We start from the raw sequence: 13,665 nt of genomic DNA, 5'->3' as shown, positions 1-13,665 counted from the left end.
TATGAGACTCAGAAAAACCCATTTACTCACTGGATTATCAGCTTATTCCAAAGGACATTAAAGGCTACAAATCAAGAGCCAGATGAAGAGATCAAAACCACAGTGAGATGTCACCTTACACCTGCCAGAATGGCTATCATTAAAAAGACAAAGTTAACAAGTGCTATCAAGGATATGGAGAAAAGGGAACCTTCATGCACTGTTGGTGGAATGCAAGTTGGTTCAGCCACTAGGGTAAACAGTATGGAGGTTTCTCAAAAAATTAAAAATAGAACTACCATATGATCCAGCAATTCTACTTCTGAGTATTTATCCGAAGAAAATGAAAATACTAATAAAAATCATATGATCATTGCAATAGATGTTGAAAAGATACATGGGGGCTTCTCTGGTGGCGCAGTGGTTAAGAATCTGCCTGCCAGTGCAGGGGACACGGGTTCGAGCCCTGGTCCAGGAAAATCCCACATGCCGCGGAGCAACTAAGCCCATGCGCCAGGACTACTGAGCCTGTGCTCTACAGCCCACGAGCCACAGCTACTGAGCCCGCATGCCACACTACTGAAGCCCATGTGCCTAGAGCCCATGCTCCGCAACAACAGAAACCACTGCAATGAGAAGCCCGTGCACCACAACAAAGACCCAATGCAGCCAAAACTAACTAAATAAATTTTTTTAAAAAAGAAAAAAGATACATGTAATGTTCACTGCAACATAATTTACAATAGTAAAGATATGGAAGCAATGTAAGTATTCACGGATGGTGGAATGGATAAAGAGAATGTGGTGTATGTATTCAATGGAATATTATCCAGCCTTAAAAAGAATGAAATTTTGCCATTTGTGAAAACATGGATGGACATTGAGGGCATTATGCTCAGTGAAATAAGTCAGAGAAAGACAACATATGATCTTACTTACATGTGGAATCTAAAAACAAAACCAAAAAACAATTAAACCAACTCAAAACTGAGCTCATGGATACTGAGACTTGATTAGTGGTTGCCAGAGTCTGGAAGTGGAATGGGGGATTGGGCAAAATGGGTAAAGAAAAAGTACAAACTTTCAGCTGTAAAAAAAATAAGTCATTGAAATGTAACACACAGCAGGTAACTATAGTTAATAATACTGTATCGTATATCTGAAAGTTGCTTAGATAGTAGATCTTAAAAGTTCTTATCACAAGAAAAAACTTTGGTGACAGTGTATAGTGATGGATATTTACACACAACAAGGTATTACCTAAAATATTTTTAATTATTTATATATTTATTTTCATCTTCAAGTGTTCATTTTTTGTAGCTATTTAAAATGTTTCTAGTCAACTGATTTTTAGCTATGCTGTTTGAAATTAAAAACATAAAGACCACATTTCAGACTCTTGTGATTGAATGTTTCCGAAACTCTCTATACCAGCAAACTCATGAAAATGTTATTAGATCTGAAGGTCAGTACCAAAGAGGTCTTTACAATTCTCAGTATGTATTGTCTTGCTTTATATATATCCTTATTTAAAATAAAATATTCAAAGGTGATATATATACTTTAAAGGTTAATAAATTTAGAATCCACATAAGTATAAAGGAGTTAAACATCACCTCTTACCCCTATTATTTCTAAATTCAACTATAGTTTTTTAAAATATTTTATTGCACTTCCTACCAATCTTTGTTCTATAAACCTTTATTCAGTATCAGAGCATAGTGTTTGTGTGTGTGTGTGTGTGTGTGTGTTTATACTTCATATTGGATTTTTTAAACCACTTTTTATGTCAACATGATAGATATATACCCAATTAGATTCTAACTCCTCCTTATGACTCGTTTATTACATGTGCTAGATAGACACCTTGTAGAAGAACACGGATTTCATCATTTTTGGGTATATTTATCTATTGATCGATTAGCAAAGGTAAGTAATAACTAGATCTAATTACTAACATAGGTATGACACAGATTGCTTTTTACGTGTTTGTGAAGTGATATTATTTTGAAGATGGAGACAAGCATTTTTTTCCATTTCTTCTGAAACAGTCTCAGAAAGCCTCAGAAGTTACAGAGAAAGCTTCGAGAGTTAGGAGAATGATGGATGGAAGGAGGCACTGAAGTGATTGCATCTAATTTCTTGCCACAGATGTTTTGTGAACAGGACACATAGCATTTTGGTTTGCCAGGTTTTAATGAAGTACTTTTAAGAAGTGATTCATTGGTCTCCCAGATTATAATTACATCATCCACATAATACTTAACACAAATTCTGATTTACTTGATAAAAGCAACTGAGGATTGGATTAATAATGAAAAATTCTGAATACATGTACATATTTCAGTTTTACAACACACTATAACCACTGTTTCATCCACAAGTAGGATATGCCAGTTTTCCTTCCTGACAGGTTGTTCGAAATGTATGATTTGGTGTCCTTTGCTTATATCCACGTTTACACATAAATTCAACAGTGTCATCTGTTTTAGAATAAAGTTTTTTATCACGTCTCCATTTTAACTGGATGTTATGTTTTTTCATAATTTCTTCTGAAATTACACATGCATCTGAAGTTAAAAAAAATAAACATAAACCGTTAAGTGGTATACAAATATTTCCCACAGAATTTCAGGCTTTCAAGTAGAATCTCCTGCTCTGGTCCAAAAATTCCTTCTCAAAACCTTTTACAAACCAACTCATTGAAAATCCAGTATGTAGTTTCCATCATTTTAAACAGTTAATGTTGTAAGAATGAGGTACTATTTTTAGTGTAATAATTAAATGTTATAATCAAAGATTCATAATGTCAGTTATCATATGAAGAGCTTTCATTAAGGAATCTTTTGTTGCTATTGTTGCTTGAACAGGAAATTTTCAAACTTTATTTCCACACATATTATTTTTTCGTAGTCAGGCACGCAACAGAACGGTTGGTAGTTAATCCATGAAAATTCTATTATAAACAGCTAAACGTCATACTCAGTACACCGATTTTCCCAGGATCCACAAGAAGATTGAAATATTTACCTAAGCACTTTGGTGGTTCTGACCACTCTCCATTCTGACATACTATGTGTCTGTTTCCCTGAAGTTCATAGTAGGACTGGCATTGGTACTCAACTGTCGATCCTGGAGGAAATACTGATGCCGGGAATGAGGTAATGTCTCCGTTGTCTATTGGTGGGGGAGGCCCACATTTTCCTTGAGAGTCTGAAAAATAATTTGATTCATTGAGAGACCAAAGACAAACACAGGTTAAAGAAAGTAAATAAAAGTATAGAACAATATGTAATAGACTTGTGATTTCTTATGACAGAAATGATTCACTGAAAAAAGTTTAATCACTTAAACTGAGAGTCACATTTTAAGCCCTTCCTTTCACCCCACATGAAAGCACACATAAGACATTAACAAATATGTCTGCTTTGCAGTATTCTGGTATTTAAAGATGTTTTCCTTAATGAATATATGCTAGAGAGATGGATAGCTAAGATAAACAAAGAAAGTTTCTTGGTCTTATATATTAAGCATACTGCAGTGGCTATTGAATCTCTGGTAATTTTTTTTATTGATTTTCATTTTTATTACAAGAGAAACATCAGCTTTTTAAACAAAATTCAAAGAATTACAAATGTGTATAATGTGAAAGGGAATTTCTGGCTTCCTGTTCTGGACAAAATGAGATGGGAACATTTCTGCTTATTTATTTCTTCTGCTAAATATTCCCTCTGTTAACTAAAAATCCTGAACGTATTTTAAAGACCAACATAAGAGGTTGTGGAGGGTGTAGAGAAGAAGTAGATCTTTTAGTGACCTTGGGCTTCAAGGAGTTACACTGCAGTGGGTTGTCTGAGATTTCACTTTGCCTTGTATGTATCCTGGACTTGGGCACTGAGACCACGACCCAGAAATGATCTCACGTTCAGGCAAAATTAACAAACAAAAAAAGAGTCCCAGGGAGACTCTGCTTCCTTTAGCCAAAGGCCCAGGAAAGGATCAGCCTAGCAAGAGAGAAACATTTTTTCACAGTACAGGACTCACTCTAGAAACACACCATTGAGGAAACCTGAGACCAACCCTCTCCCCACCTTGATCAACAGGGGTCAAGTGTTCAGTCTAGACTTTCACCCACACTGGGAGGGAACAAGATACCTGTGCTTGTGCTTGGACTGCACCCCTGGGGTTTCACAATCTCCTGGAACCTGGGTCCCGCATCTCCCATAAAGGGGCTTTTGCGGATAGATGCTAAATTATTATTGTTGAAGGTGGGATACCAGGAGGAGTGTCTTACGCTTTATCTTGCTGACATCGCTCTCTCCCTTGTGCTATTTTTGTTTATATTTTATAATTTTTTTCTTTTCTTTCTGCCTGGAGCTTCTGGTTTCTGATAATTTTATATACTCTCTCACTTTTAATTTCCTATTTAGGCAGATTTCTATGGCTTCTTTTCTTCTAGTGACTCAATCACATTACAATATTTTGGACAACTATATCTTTGGTTTCCAAGTGCTCATTTTTAAAATCACCTTTATTCAGATATGAATTACATACAATAAGATCCACACATATTAGCATGTGGGCCAATGATGTGACAATGTGTACACCTGTGTAACCACCCAACCAAACTAGAGACAGTTTTCATCTTCCTTTAAAAGTCTGTGGTTTCCTTTCTACTCCACCTCCCCCAACTCTCTTCCTCTAGGAAGCCCATGTTCTTTCTGTCACTCTAATTTTGCCTTCCTACAACTTTGTATGATGGATTCATACAGCATGCATTGTCTTACATCTGGCTGCTTTATTTCATCCAATGTCAAACCCATTCTTCTATGAGGTGTCTTGCATCACTAGGCCACTCCTTTCCATTGTGGAGCAGGGTAGCTTTCTATGGATATAAAATATGTTTATCCATTTTATCCTCTGTTGACTGACTTTTGGAGTGTTTCCAGGTTGTGGCAGTTATGATTGAGCTATTTATGAACACTTGAACTCAAGTCTTTGAATGAACATATATTTACTATTTCCTGATAAATACCTAAAAGTAAAATTGCTGGGCTATCTGATATGTGCTTGACTGAATCTACAAGAAACTACCATACTGGGTTTCAGGGTGATTGTGCCATCTTACATTCCCATTAGCAATGTGTAAGGGTTCCAGTTGATTCTCATCCTCACTAACAAGCAGGATGATCAGTATTTTTGTTGTTTTAAATTGAGGTATAGTTGGTTTCCAATATAGTGTTAGTTTCAGGTGTACAGCATAATGATTCAATAATTTTGCAGATTATACTCCCTTATAGGTTAAGACAATGACTATAATTCCCTGTGCTATACAGTATATCGTTGTCGCGTATCTGTTTTGTACATAGTAGTTTGTATCCCTGAATCCCACACCTCTAACTTGTCCCTCCTGACTTCCTTCTCCCATTTGGTAACCACTAGTTTGTTTTCTATATCTGTGAGTACGTTTCTACTTTGCATATGCATTCAGTTGTATTATTTTTTAGATTCCACATATAAATGATATCATACAGTATTTGTCTTTTTCTGTCTAACGTATTTCACTAAGGATAATATTCTCTAAGTCCATCCATGTTGCTGCAAATGGCACTATTTCATTCTTTTTTATGGCTGAGTAGTATTCCATTGTATATATGCGATGGAAAGCACCTAAGCTGGTTGCCAAGGGAGCCACCTTGTGATGAGAAGGTCAGAAGATTCAGTCCCACACCCCTGACCTCCAGGGAGGGAAGAGGGGCTGCAGATTGCATCAACTGCCGATGGCCAATGGGTTAGTCAATTTGCCCCTGTGATAAAGCCGCCATAAAAAAAACAAAAGGATGGGATTTTGAGAGATTCCTAGCAGGTGAACATGTGGACATGCTGGGAGAGTGGCCCCTAGGAGGGCATGGAAACTCTGTGCCTTTCCATGTACCTAGCCCTGTGCATCTCTTCCATCTGCCTGTTGCTGAGTTATATTCCTTAAACTGGGAATCTGGTAAATCAAATATTTCTTTGAGTTCTATGAGCCACTCTAGCAAATTAATTGAACCTGAAGAGGAAGTCCCAGGAACCTCTAATGTATAGCCAGTAAACAGAAGCACAGATGACAAGCTGGACTTGTGATTGAATTCTGAAGGGGGCGGGGTGGGAGAGCAGTCTTGGGGGCCTGAGCTCTTACCTATGGGATCTGACAATATTTCCAGTTAGACAGTTTCAGAGAATTACTTAGTGGTATGGAAAACACACATACATCATAATAGGAAAGATCATCAAACAATGTGAATGGCATATTTCAGCAGAATTATAAATAGACTTATCCTAAGTTGAAGTAAAGTAAAAGCCATATGTGGTAACTGAAATTTTCAATTTTATAAATTTGGTTTTGCACACTTAATAAAAGCTAGTTTTCTTCTCTCCCTTTGTCTCCTTCCTTTGAATCATTCACTAACTTGCCAAATGACCTTGTCAGAATTAAACTGTGCTACCTTTTAAAGCATCATGAGAGAACCATATTTTGACTTGCTTCTTTTGATGCATTGTTATATTATGTGAAATTATTAGGAATTATATTAAAAATTCTGTATATTTGAGAAGCAGCACAATATGTATTATCAAGTTTGTTGATTCTGATTAAAAAAATACACTGAAGAAACTATATAATGTGAGAATCATAGTTTTTCACTGTGTACTTGGCTAGTGTTTTCTATTAGCACCTATATTTAATTTATGTAAGTAGACAAGATGATTTTCTAGTGATGATCCAGATATTTGCATGTCTACTTAGACACAGTTGGAACCCTGACACTGAAAAGGTGACAATAGTAGAAACAGCAATACTGCATATACTAAATACTGTTATCTCTCTATAAAATATAAAAGAATACAAGATCCCAGAGGACAGTGGAGGGGACTGCATTTAGGAGGGGAGGACCAGCCATCTTCTGCACATGTAACGCTGCTCCAATTATTTGGGAGGCTAGCCAGTGTCACACACAATTTGTACAGTTTCACCTTCCTGGTGTGTTTGTCCTGAAGATGCAGAATGACCATTTTCCACCCAAGGGAAAAAACACTGTCCTAAAAGCCAAAAGATGACAGATACAAATCTTGCAATGAAAGAGCATAACATTTTGCAAACTTCAGAAGAGAAATCAAGTGCAAAAATTTTGTTTCTTAAAAATTAAGCCATGCATGTAAAAAATTAAAATGCCATGCCAGTAATTAAGACTTGAATATAGAAAAAATTTACATTTGTAAAGCTACTTTCTATAAACAGCTTCTCACAACGAACAATAACATAAGTCATCTTTGCTGGCCCCTCCGGTTCCCGCTGCTATGACTGTCCAGGCTCTGTGATACCTTCAGGCCGAGCCTCTCCACTCACTGAACACACTGGGTAATTCATCCGGACAATGAGGAGGGTGTTTACTCACTGAGACACTTTGGTCTTGGTGACCATCCTTCCTGTGTACAGATTATTCGATTCCAGAGTAATTGTGAAGGGGACACAAAGCTGTGATCACAGGTGTAGTAGAAATATTTCCCTATGTCAACTGGGAAGATTTGTTTATAACTGTTTTCATCATATATGGTTCCATGTTTTATCTCTGGAAAATCACACGTTCTTCCTTAAGAAAAGAAATAGTATCCTACATTAATGAATAGCTCTACTTATGTTAATAATCCCATTGTTGAATTTATTATTCTATTTAGCTTAATTCTTCCACTTGCATTAGTGACCGAGATCTGGGACAATGTATAACGAAGAGTACATAGGTACTTGAGGAGCTCAGTATGTTTAAGTTCTTTGGAAGCATTTTCAAGATTAAAATCACACAGAAAAATGTAAACGCTGAGGAAGAGAACAAAAGTGGTTCTATGTAGTGAACCTCCCAGATCTAAGACGTTTGCTTCTGGAGGGATGGGAGGACTGTCTGTAGTTCTCCTTTCATTTCTTGTGCCTCTTCTTCCTGTGTCTTCCACAGAGATTCCCCAGCGTCTCAGCCCTTTCCATGCCTCCTCTCCCAGTCCACGTCACATGTTGCACAGGAGACATATACGAACAAACATACATTCGCATATGAATATATATATTCATATACATATAGTCATACATGTATATATGACTATGTCTAACCTTTTCAGTGAAGACAATTTGAATATAAACTATTCATAAAGGAAAAATACTAGCAACAAAAAACCGCTAAGATATAATTACTAACTTGTGATGAATGTCCTCTAAAAATATGTATGCAAGAATTTAAATATACTTGAGTGGAAAATAGAAAAAGAATTTTTGATTATTACTGTACACTCAAAATGTGTAAGTATGATTGTATTTATTTGCTAGGGCTGCCATACAAAGTACTATAGATGGGGAAGCTTAAAACAAAGAAATTTATTTTCTCACTATTCTAGAGGTGAGAGGTCCAAGATCAAGGTATCAGAAGGGCTGGTTTCTTCTGTGGCCTCTCTCCTTGGCTTGTAGATGACCGTCTTCTCCCTGTGTCTTCACGAGGTTTTCCCTTTATGTGTCTGTGTCCTAATTTCCTCCTCTGATGCTGACACCTGATTTATTGAATCAGAGCCCATCATAATGACCTCATTTTAACTTAATTACCTCTTTAAAGACCGTACCTTCATATGCAGACACATTCTGAGCTCCTGGGAGTTAGAACTTCAACATATGAAATTTGGAGGACAGAATTCAACCTGTGTCCGTCCACTAAATACACAAAGATGTTTCTGTTTACACACAGGTGTGCTTCCACAAAATGGCTTCCATTCTCTGTTGAAAAACCTTGGTGCAACTCAAGCTTACGGGGCTTTCAGCTCAAAGGTTACTTTTAGAAAGAGTTCACTGAATGAGAATAGTTTACATTGGACAGGAATCTTTTTTGTATTGTTACTGTTGTTGCTGATGAAAGAAATTGCCCAAATATAGACTTAAATAGCATACAAAACCAACCATGCAAAAAATTATTTAGATTCACTCTTCTTGTAAATTAAAAATAACAAATAGTGTTTCATATTCTAATCATAAATGGTGCAATGAGAAATCCTAAAGCAAATTAGAGGTTTTGTTTACAATAACTTGGAAAGGAGATTTTGATTTTAAAAGAAATAAGACACTTTAAAAAGATATCATGATGAAGGATCCATAGAGTTGTAAAAGAATGAAATAAACAAACCTGTGTCAATAAAATCTTGATGTGTACATGTAAAATTAGAATTAATATACAAAAATAAAGTGCTCCTTAATTTAAAGATAAGTGAAAGGATCCACAATATTTGTTATGTTATAAGAGATAATTTTTGATATAGAACAATTGCATTCAGGTAAATTAATATAGAAAATTTCACTATAAATGTGAAAACACATCAGTGAACAATGTGCTAGGGTTAACGCTCTAAAAATTATTTATTAATTCATTTGCCCAACAATTACTTCTGACCTCAGAAATGTAAAGTAAAATTAATTGTCATTCCACTGGAATTAAGAATTTACTATACTTTTTGTTGAAATGGATATTTCTTTTAACCTGCTGTTTATTTTATTGAAATATTAAATTGATCATGATGTCAATGACTTTTAACAGCTGTATGAAGTTATAATTAAAACACAGTAAACTAAATATATTTGAAATGCCTGATTTAATGAGTTTTGACATATGAATCCATAAAACTATCACCATATGCAAGATTATAAAGATATCCATCACTCCCAAATATTTCCTTGCATTAAAACTAAGAAACCTCCATCCATTTTGAAGTCAGAAGCTAGCCTGTGACTTCTTTCCTAATGTTGTGTGAGCATATTCACTTATCTTTATAATCAACGTTGAGAGTCCTTTCGCTGTGGAACTCAAAAAACAGAAAAAACATAATTTTTTTTCGTTTTCCCTTAAGAGAATATGAGATAATTTTCCTGTAAGGTTACACTCTATCATGATGACACAATACAGACAATTCCTATTAGTCTATCATTAAAATATAAAGACAGGTGAAAGTAGATAAAACGTGGAGTTACATTCAAGAGGGAAGCTGAGTGTTCAGGGGTGTTTCCACTTACCTTGTGCATGAGCACAGGAAACCCACAGGGTGAGGATGACATTGAGTAGTAACAGCATGTTAGATATTCCCAAAGGCACGTTCATACAAATATTCCAGTTGTGTTGCTTGGTTGTTTAGCAGTTTATCAAGTGTGACTCTGAACTTAAGGACATTACTATGGCTCTAGTTAACTGAGGTCACTTAGTAAATATCAAAGTTCAAACAGCTTTGCAAAATCCCTGAATTACGGTTAGTGGTTTCACAACAATTTCTTAAGTTCATTCCCTGATAAGTGCTTGCACAACCTTTTTGCGGGACAGTAATAGGTGGGCTCCAGAAGTGATATAAAACACTAATTGTTAAAGTAAACACTTCTTTAAAATAAGTGGAGTTCTTTCTCAAACAGGTGAGTCATATGTGAATAACTCTGAGGCCATGTCACCATCACTTTCTCATGTCTTTTATTTACCTTCACCCAGCTTCTTTGCTTAGGGGTCTAGGAAAACCAACATGTATTTGGATCTTATTCTATCATCTGTATTCTCGTGTGCTTAGGGAAGCACTGATTCTTTTTTTTTAACTTATGTGGGATCACACTAGTGAGTACAAGAGTTTCAGCATATTCTTGGCATTAAATATTCTTTACTGTGCTTGAGGGACCTTCTTTTTTTTTTTTTTTTTAAATATTCAGATGCACACAATGATATCCCTTTTGTTGTAGGACTATAACTCAAAAATCCTCACCTGGTCTTTCACTAACTTAATTACACTTATTCTCTATTTTATTTATATATGAATATTTATATAGTCAATTCTATTCAACGTAATGTAAAATACAATTCTTTAATATAAGAGAATTGCTTTCAAACAGATAATTAATATGGAAAATATAGTATTACTATAAAGGAAAAGAAAAACCAGTCAGAGATGTCAGAGAGTTAATGCATTGAAATTATTTATTTATTTTCTTAATATAGCTACAATAGTTTCAAAATATAAAATAATTTATTAATATATGTAATTAAGGCTTCCAGAATAGCAAAATAGCTTATATCAAGCTAAACTTTCTATGAATAAAAATTATTTGCTAACACAAATTATAACAATGACTGCTTGAGAGAGTAAAAGCTAGCAGAAAATAGAAAGTGTCCAACCTTTGAAAGAATGGAACCAAACTGTGAGATCCGTATTTACCCATTTTCTGAACTTAGAACACACTCACATACACATGGTGATGAGTGGTTGAGCTCCAGGAGGAAGCAAGAGTTTGTTTTTTGTGACAATTTAGAGACCTGTATGTGGGGCAGGCAGGACATCTGCCGTGTGAGAGGAGAAATCCATGAAGCCCCACCAGGGAAATTTGCGATAATCTTCACATTACTCCTTAAATTATCTACTAAATCCACATGAGTATTTACGGGCTGAAGTTCCAATATCAAATAAAATAAAATTCAAAAGAGGATTATCAGAGAATAATGAAGAGTATTTTATAATAATAAATAATTCAGATAATGTTGAATTCACCAAGGCAAAAGAAAAAGAGGCATGTAAGGACAGAGTAAAGCATAATTATGTAATGTTTAAAAATTAAGGATTCTAGGGCTTCCCTGGTGGTGCAGTGGTTGGGAATCTGCCTGCTAATGCAGGGGACGCGGGTTCGGGCCCTGGTCTGGGAGGATCCCACATGCCGCGGAGCGGCTGGGCCCGTGAGCCACAATTGCTGAGCCTGCGCGTCTGGAGCCTGTGCCCCGCGACGGGAGGGGCCGCGGTGGGGAGGGGCCCGCGCACCGCGATGAAGAGCGGTCCCCGCACCGCGATGAAGAGTGGCCCCCGCTTGCCGCAACTGGAGAAAGCCCTCGCACGAACCGAGGACCCAACACAGCCAAAAATAAATAAATAAATAAATAAATAAATAAATAAGAAAATCCTTTAAAAAAAAAAAAAAAAAAAAAAAAAAAAAAAAAATTAAGGATTCTACAAAAAAGGCTATTAGAAATAATATATACAAAACTTTATATAGAAACCAAAATTGAAAAAATATTATAAAGGACACCGTCTTTTATAAATAAAAACTGTATTAAGAAATACATTTGACAAAATATTTAAAGAGAGCTACACTGAAAACTGCAAAACATTGCTGAGAAAAATATTAAAAGACAAATCAAGTAAGGAGAAGATGACGAACTTGGATTGGAACATTTAACATCATAAAGGTGTCAATTTTTCCCAATTAGTTTATGTTTTGAACATGACCCAAGAAAAATTCTTTTAATTTTTGTGAATTCCAAAAATGTAGGCTATTGCTGCATTTCATTTGCTGTCATGTGAGTTCCTTGATCAGAAGCAATGATGTGTGGATTACCGCTATGTGGATAAGTGCACGGAGGGTTGATGTGGCAGAAGCTTGTGGGTAGGGAAGGCAAATCCATTCCCAGGCTGAGTATCTATTTCAGGAAGAACAAAACACAACCCCTTCCATGATGGAAGTGTCCAAAGTAATCAACCTGCCATCAGGTGGCTGGCTGATCACCCCAGGGATTGTGCCTCACCAAAAACTCATCTGGTTTCTGCTGCTAGGAGACGGGGCCCTCAGCAGTGGCTAATCACATAGGCTTTGGGGATAGGAAGTCCATGTTTCTGATCCCACAGATAACCTCCATTCCTATTACCATGGCCATTGTACATGACCCCACCAGGAAATGACAGCAGTGGCTGGGGACAGAGTTTGACTGGAATCCATCACAGAGGTCGCCCTATCCACTGGATCCATAAATCTGCATCTGCTGAGATCAGCCTTTGCTGAGCATCACATAGGATATAAATAGCCTCACCTTTTTTGCTCATCAGAGAGATCTATCCACATACCTCTTTTCATCTCCTTGTGACCAATTTTCCTACCAAAGTTCAGGACCCCGTTCCTTCCTACTTGAACAGCAGACATCCCGTGTAGTTGGAAATTTAATTTGCACTGTAATCCACCTACTCATAGGATCAGACTCTGGGTTTACTTTTCAGAGATCTCAGCTCTGGGGATACAGGAGATAAGGGTTTCTTTCAGGGTCAACAGAGAAACTTTAAGGGCATTTGCGCAGCATCTGAACTGTGGATTTGAATTCCTGAGCTCAACCTTTTCTTTCCCCACTTCGTCTCGTGCAATGAAGATCAACCAGTCAATCCAATTCTTCTCATTAGTTTGACAAAAATGCTCTACGATATCAAATACTTGCCACCTATAAATATGATTGGAAGTACTCAGTGTTGATATTTTGTGTATCTCTCTTGTCACATCATGCCACGGACTATCGGTGCCCTCTTTCCTGGGGGTAGTAGATTCATTAGTGATGTTAAATATATCAGATTTGAGAATAAATTCCAGAAATCCCAGAAACAGGTTAGAAAATTTATCCTGAAGATGTTCTTTCTTTAGGATCTCTCATTACCAAAATCTGTAGTAGTCAAAGTTGTCTTCAGAGGAACAGAAACAATATCCTATACCAGTAAAACACGCACACACAGGGAGTGACAGAGAGACAAACACGAATGTTGAGGTTTGTGATAAGGAATTGGCTCATGTGATTGGGCAGGCTGGCAAGTCTGGAACCTGCAGGGCAGGGAGCAGCCTGGAAACCC

The 13,665-nt window shown here is 36.5% G+C and overlaps 1 protein-coding gene across 2 annotated transcripts; it reads right to left on the bottom strand.

Annotated features, from left to right (window-relative positions):
• Positions 1-2,156: 2,156 nt before the first annotated feature.
• LOC130704512 (complement factor H-related protein 2-like) lies at positions 2,157-10,193 on the bottom strand. 2 transcript variants are annotated; one of them, XM_028162700.2, is made up of 4 exons: positions 10,055-10,193; positions 7,416-7,610; positions 3,010-3,192; positions 2,157-2,549 (listed from the first exon to the last, which is right to left on the bottom strand). In XM_028162700.2, exons 1-4 carry the CDS (start codon positions 10,137-10,139, stop codon positions 2,353-2,355), a joined length of 660 nt encoding a protein of 219 aa, XP_028018501.1. In that variant the 5' UTR covers positions 10,140-10,193; the 3' UTR covers positions 2,157-2,352. The 2 variants fall into 2 exon arrangements, with proteins under 2 accessions (XP_028018501.1, XP_028018503.1); XM_028162702.2 differs by lacking the exon at positions 7,416-7,610 and having other exon boundaries at positions 10,055-10,191.
• Between the last annotated feature and the right edge of the window lie 3,472 nt (positions 10,194-13,665).

Source organism: Balaenoptera acutorostrata, chromosome 1, assembly GCF_949987535.1.
Source record: "Balaenoptera acutorostrata chromosome 1, mBalAcu1.1, whole genome shotgun sequence".
Lineage (NCBI taxonomy): Eukaryota > Metazoa > Chordata > Mammalia > Artiodactyla > Balaenopteridae > Balaenoptera > Balaenoptera acutorostrata.
The sequence above is the reverse complement of the archived record's forward strand: the minus strand, read 5'-3'. Positions and strand labels throughout refer to the sequence as shown.

Bases quoted from the DNA above. Each gene is read 5' to 3' on its own strand.
- LOC130704512 (XM_028162700.2), bottom strand. From the start codon at position 10,139: ATGAACGTGCCTTTGGGAATATCTAACATGCTGTTACTACTCAATGTC. The intron at 7,611-10,054 runs GTAAGTGGAAAC...TCTTTTCTTAAG, and splicing joins TTCCTGTGCTCATGCACAAG to GAAGAACGTGTGATTTTCCA. The intron at 2,550-3,009 runs GTAAATATTTCA...TTTTAACTTCAG, and splicing joins AGAACCACCAAAGTGCTTAG to ATGCATGTGTAATTTCAGAA.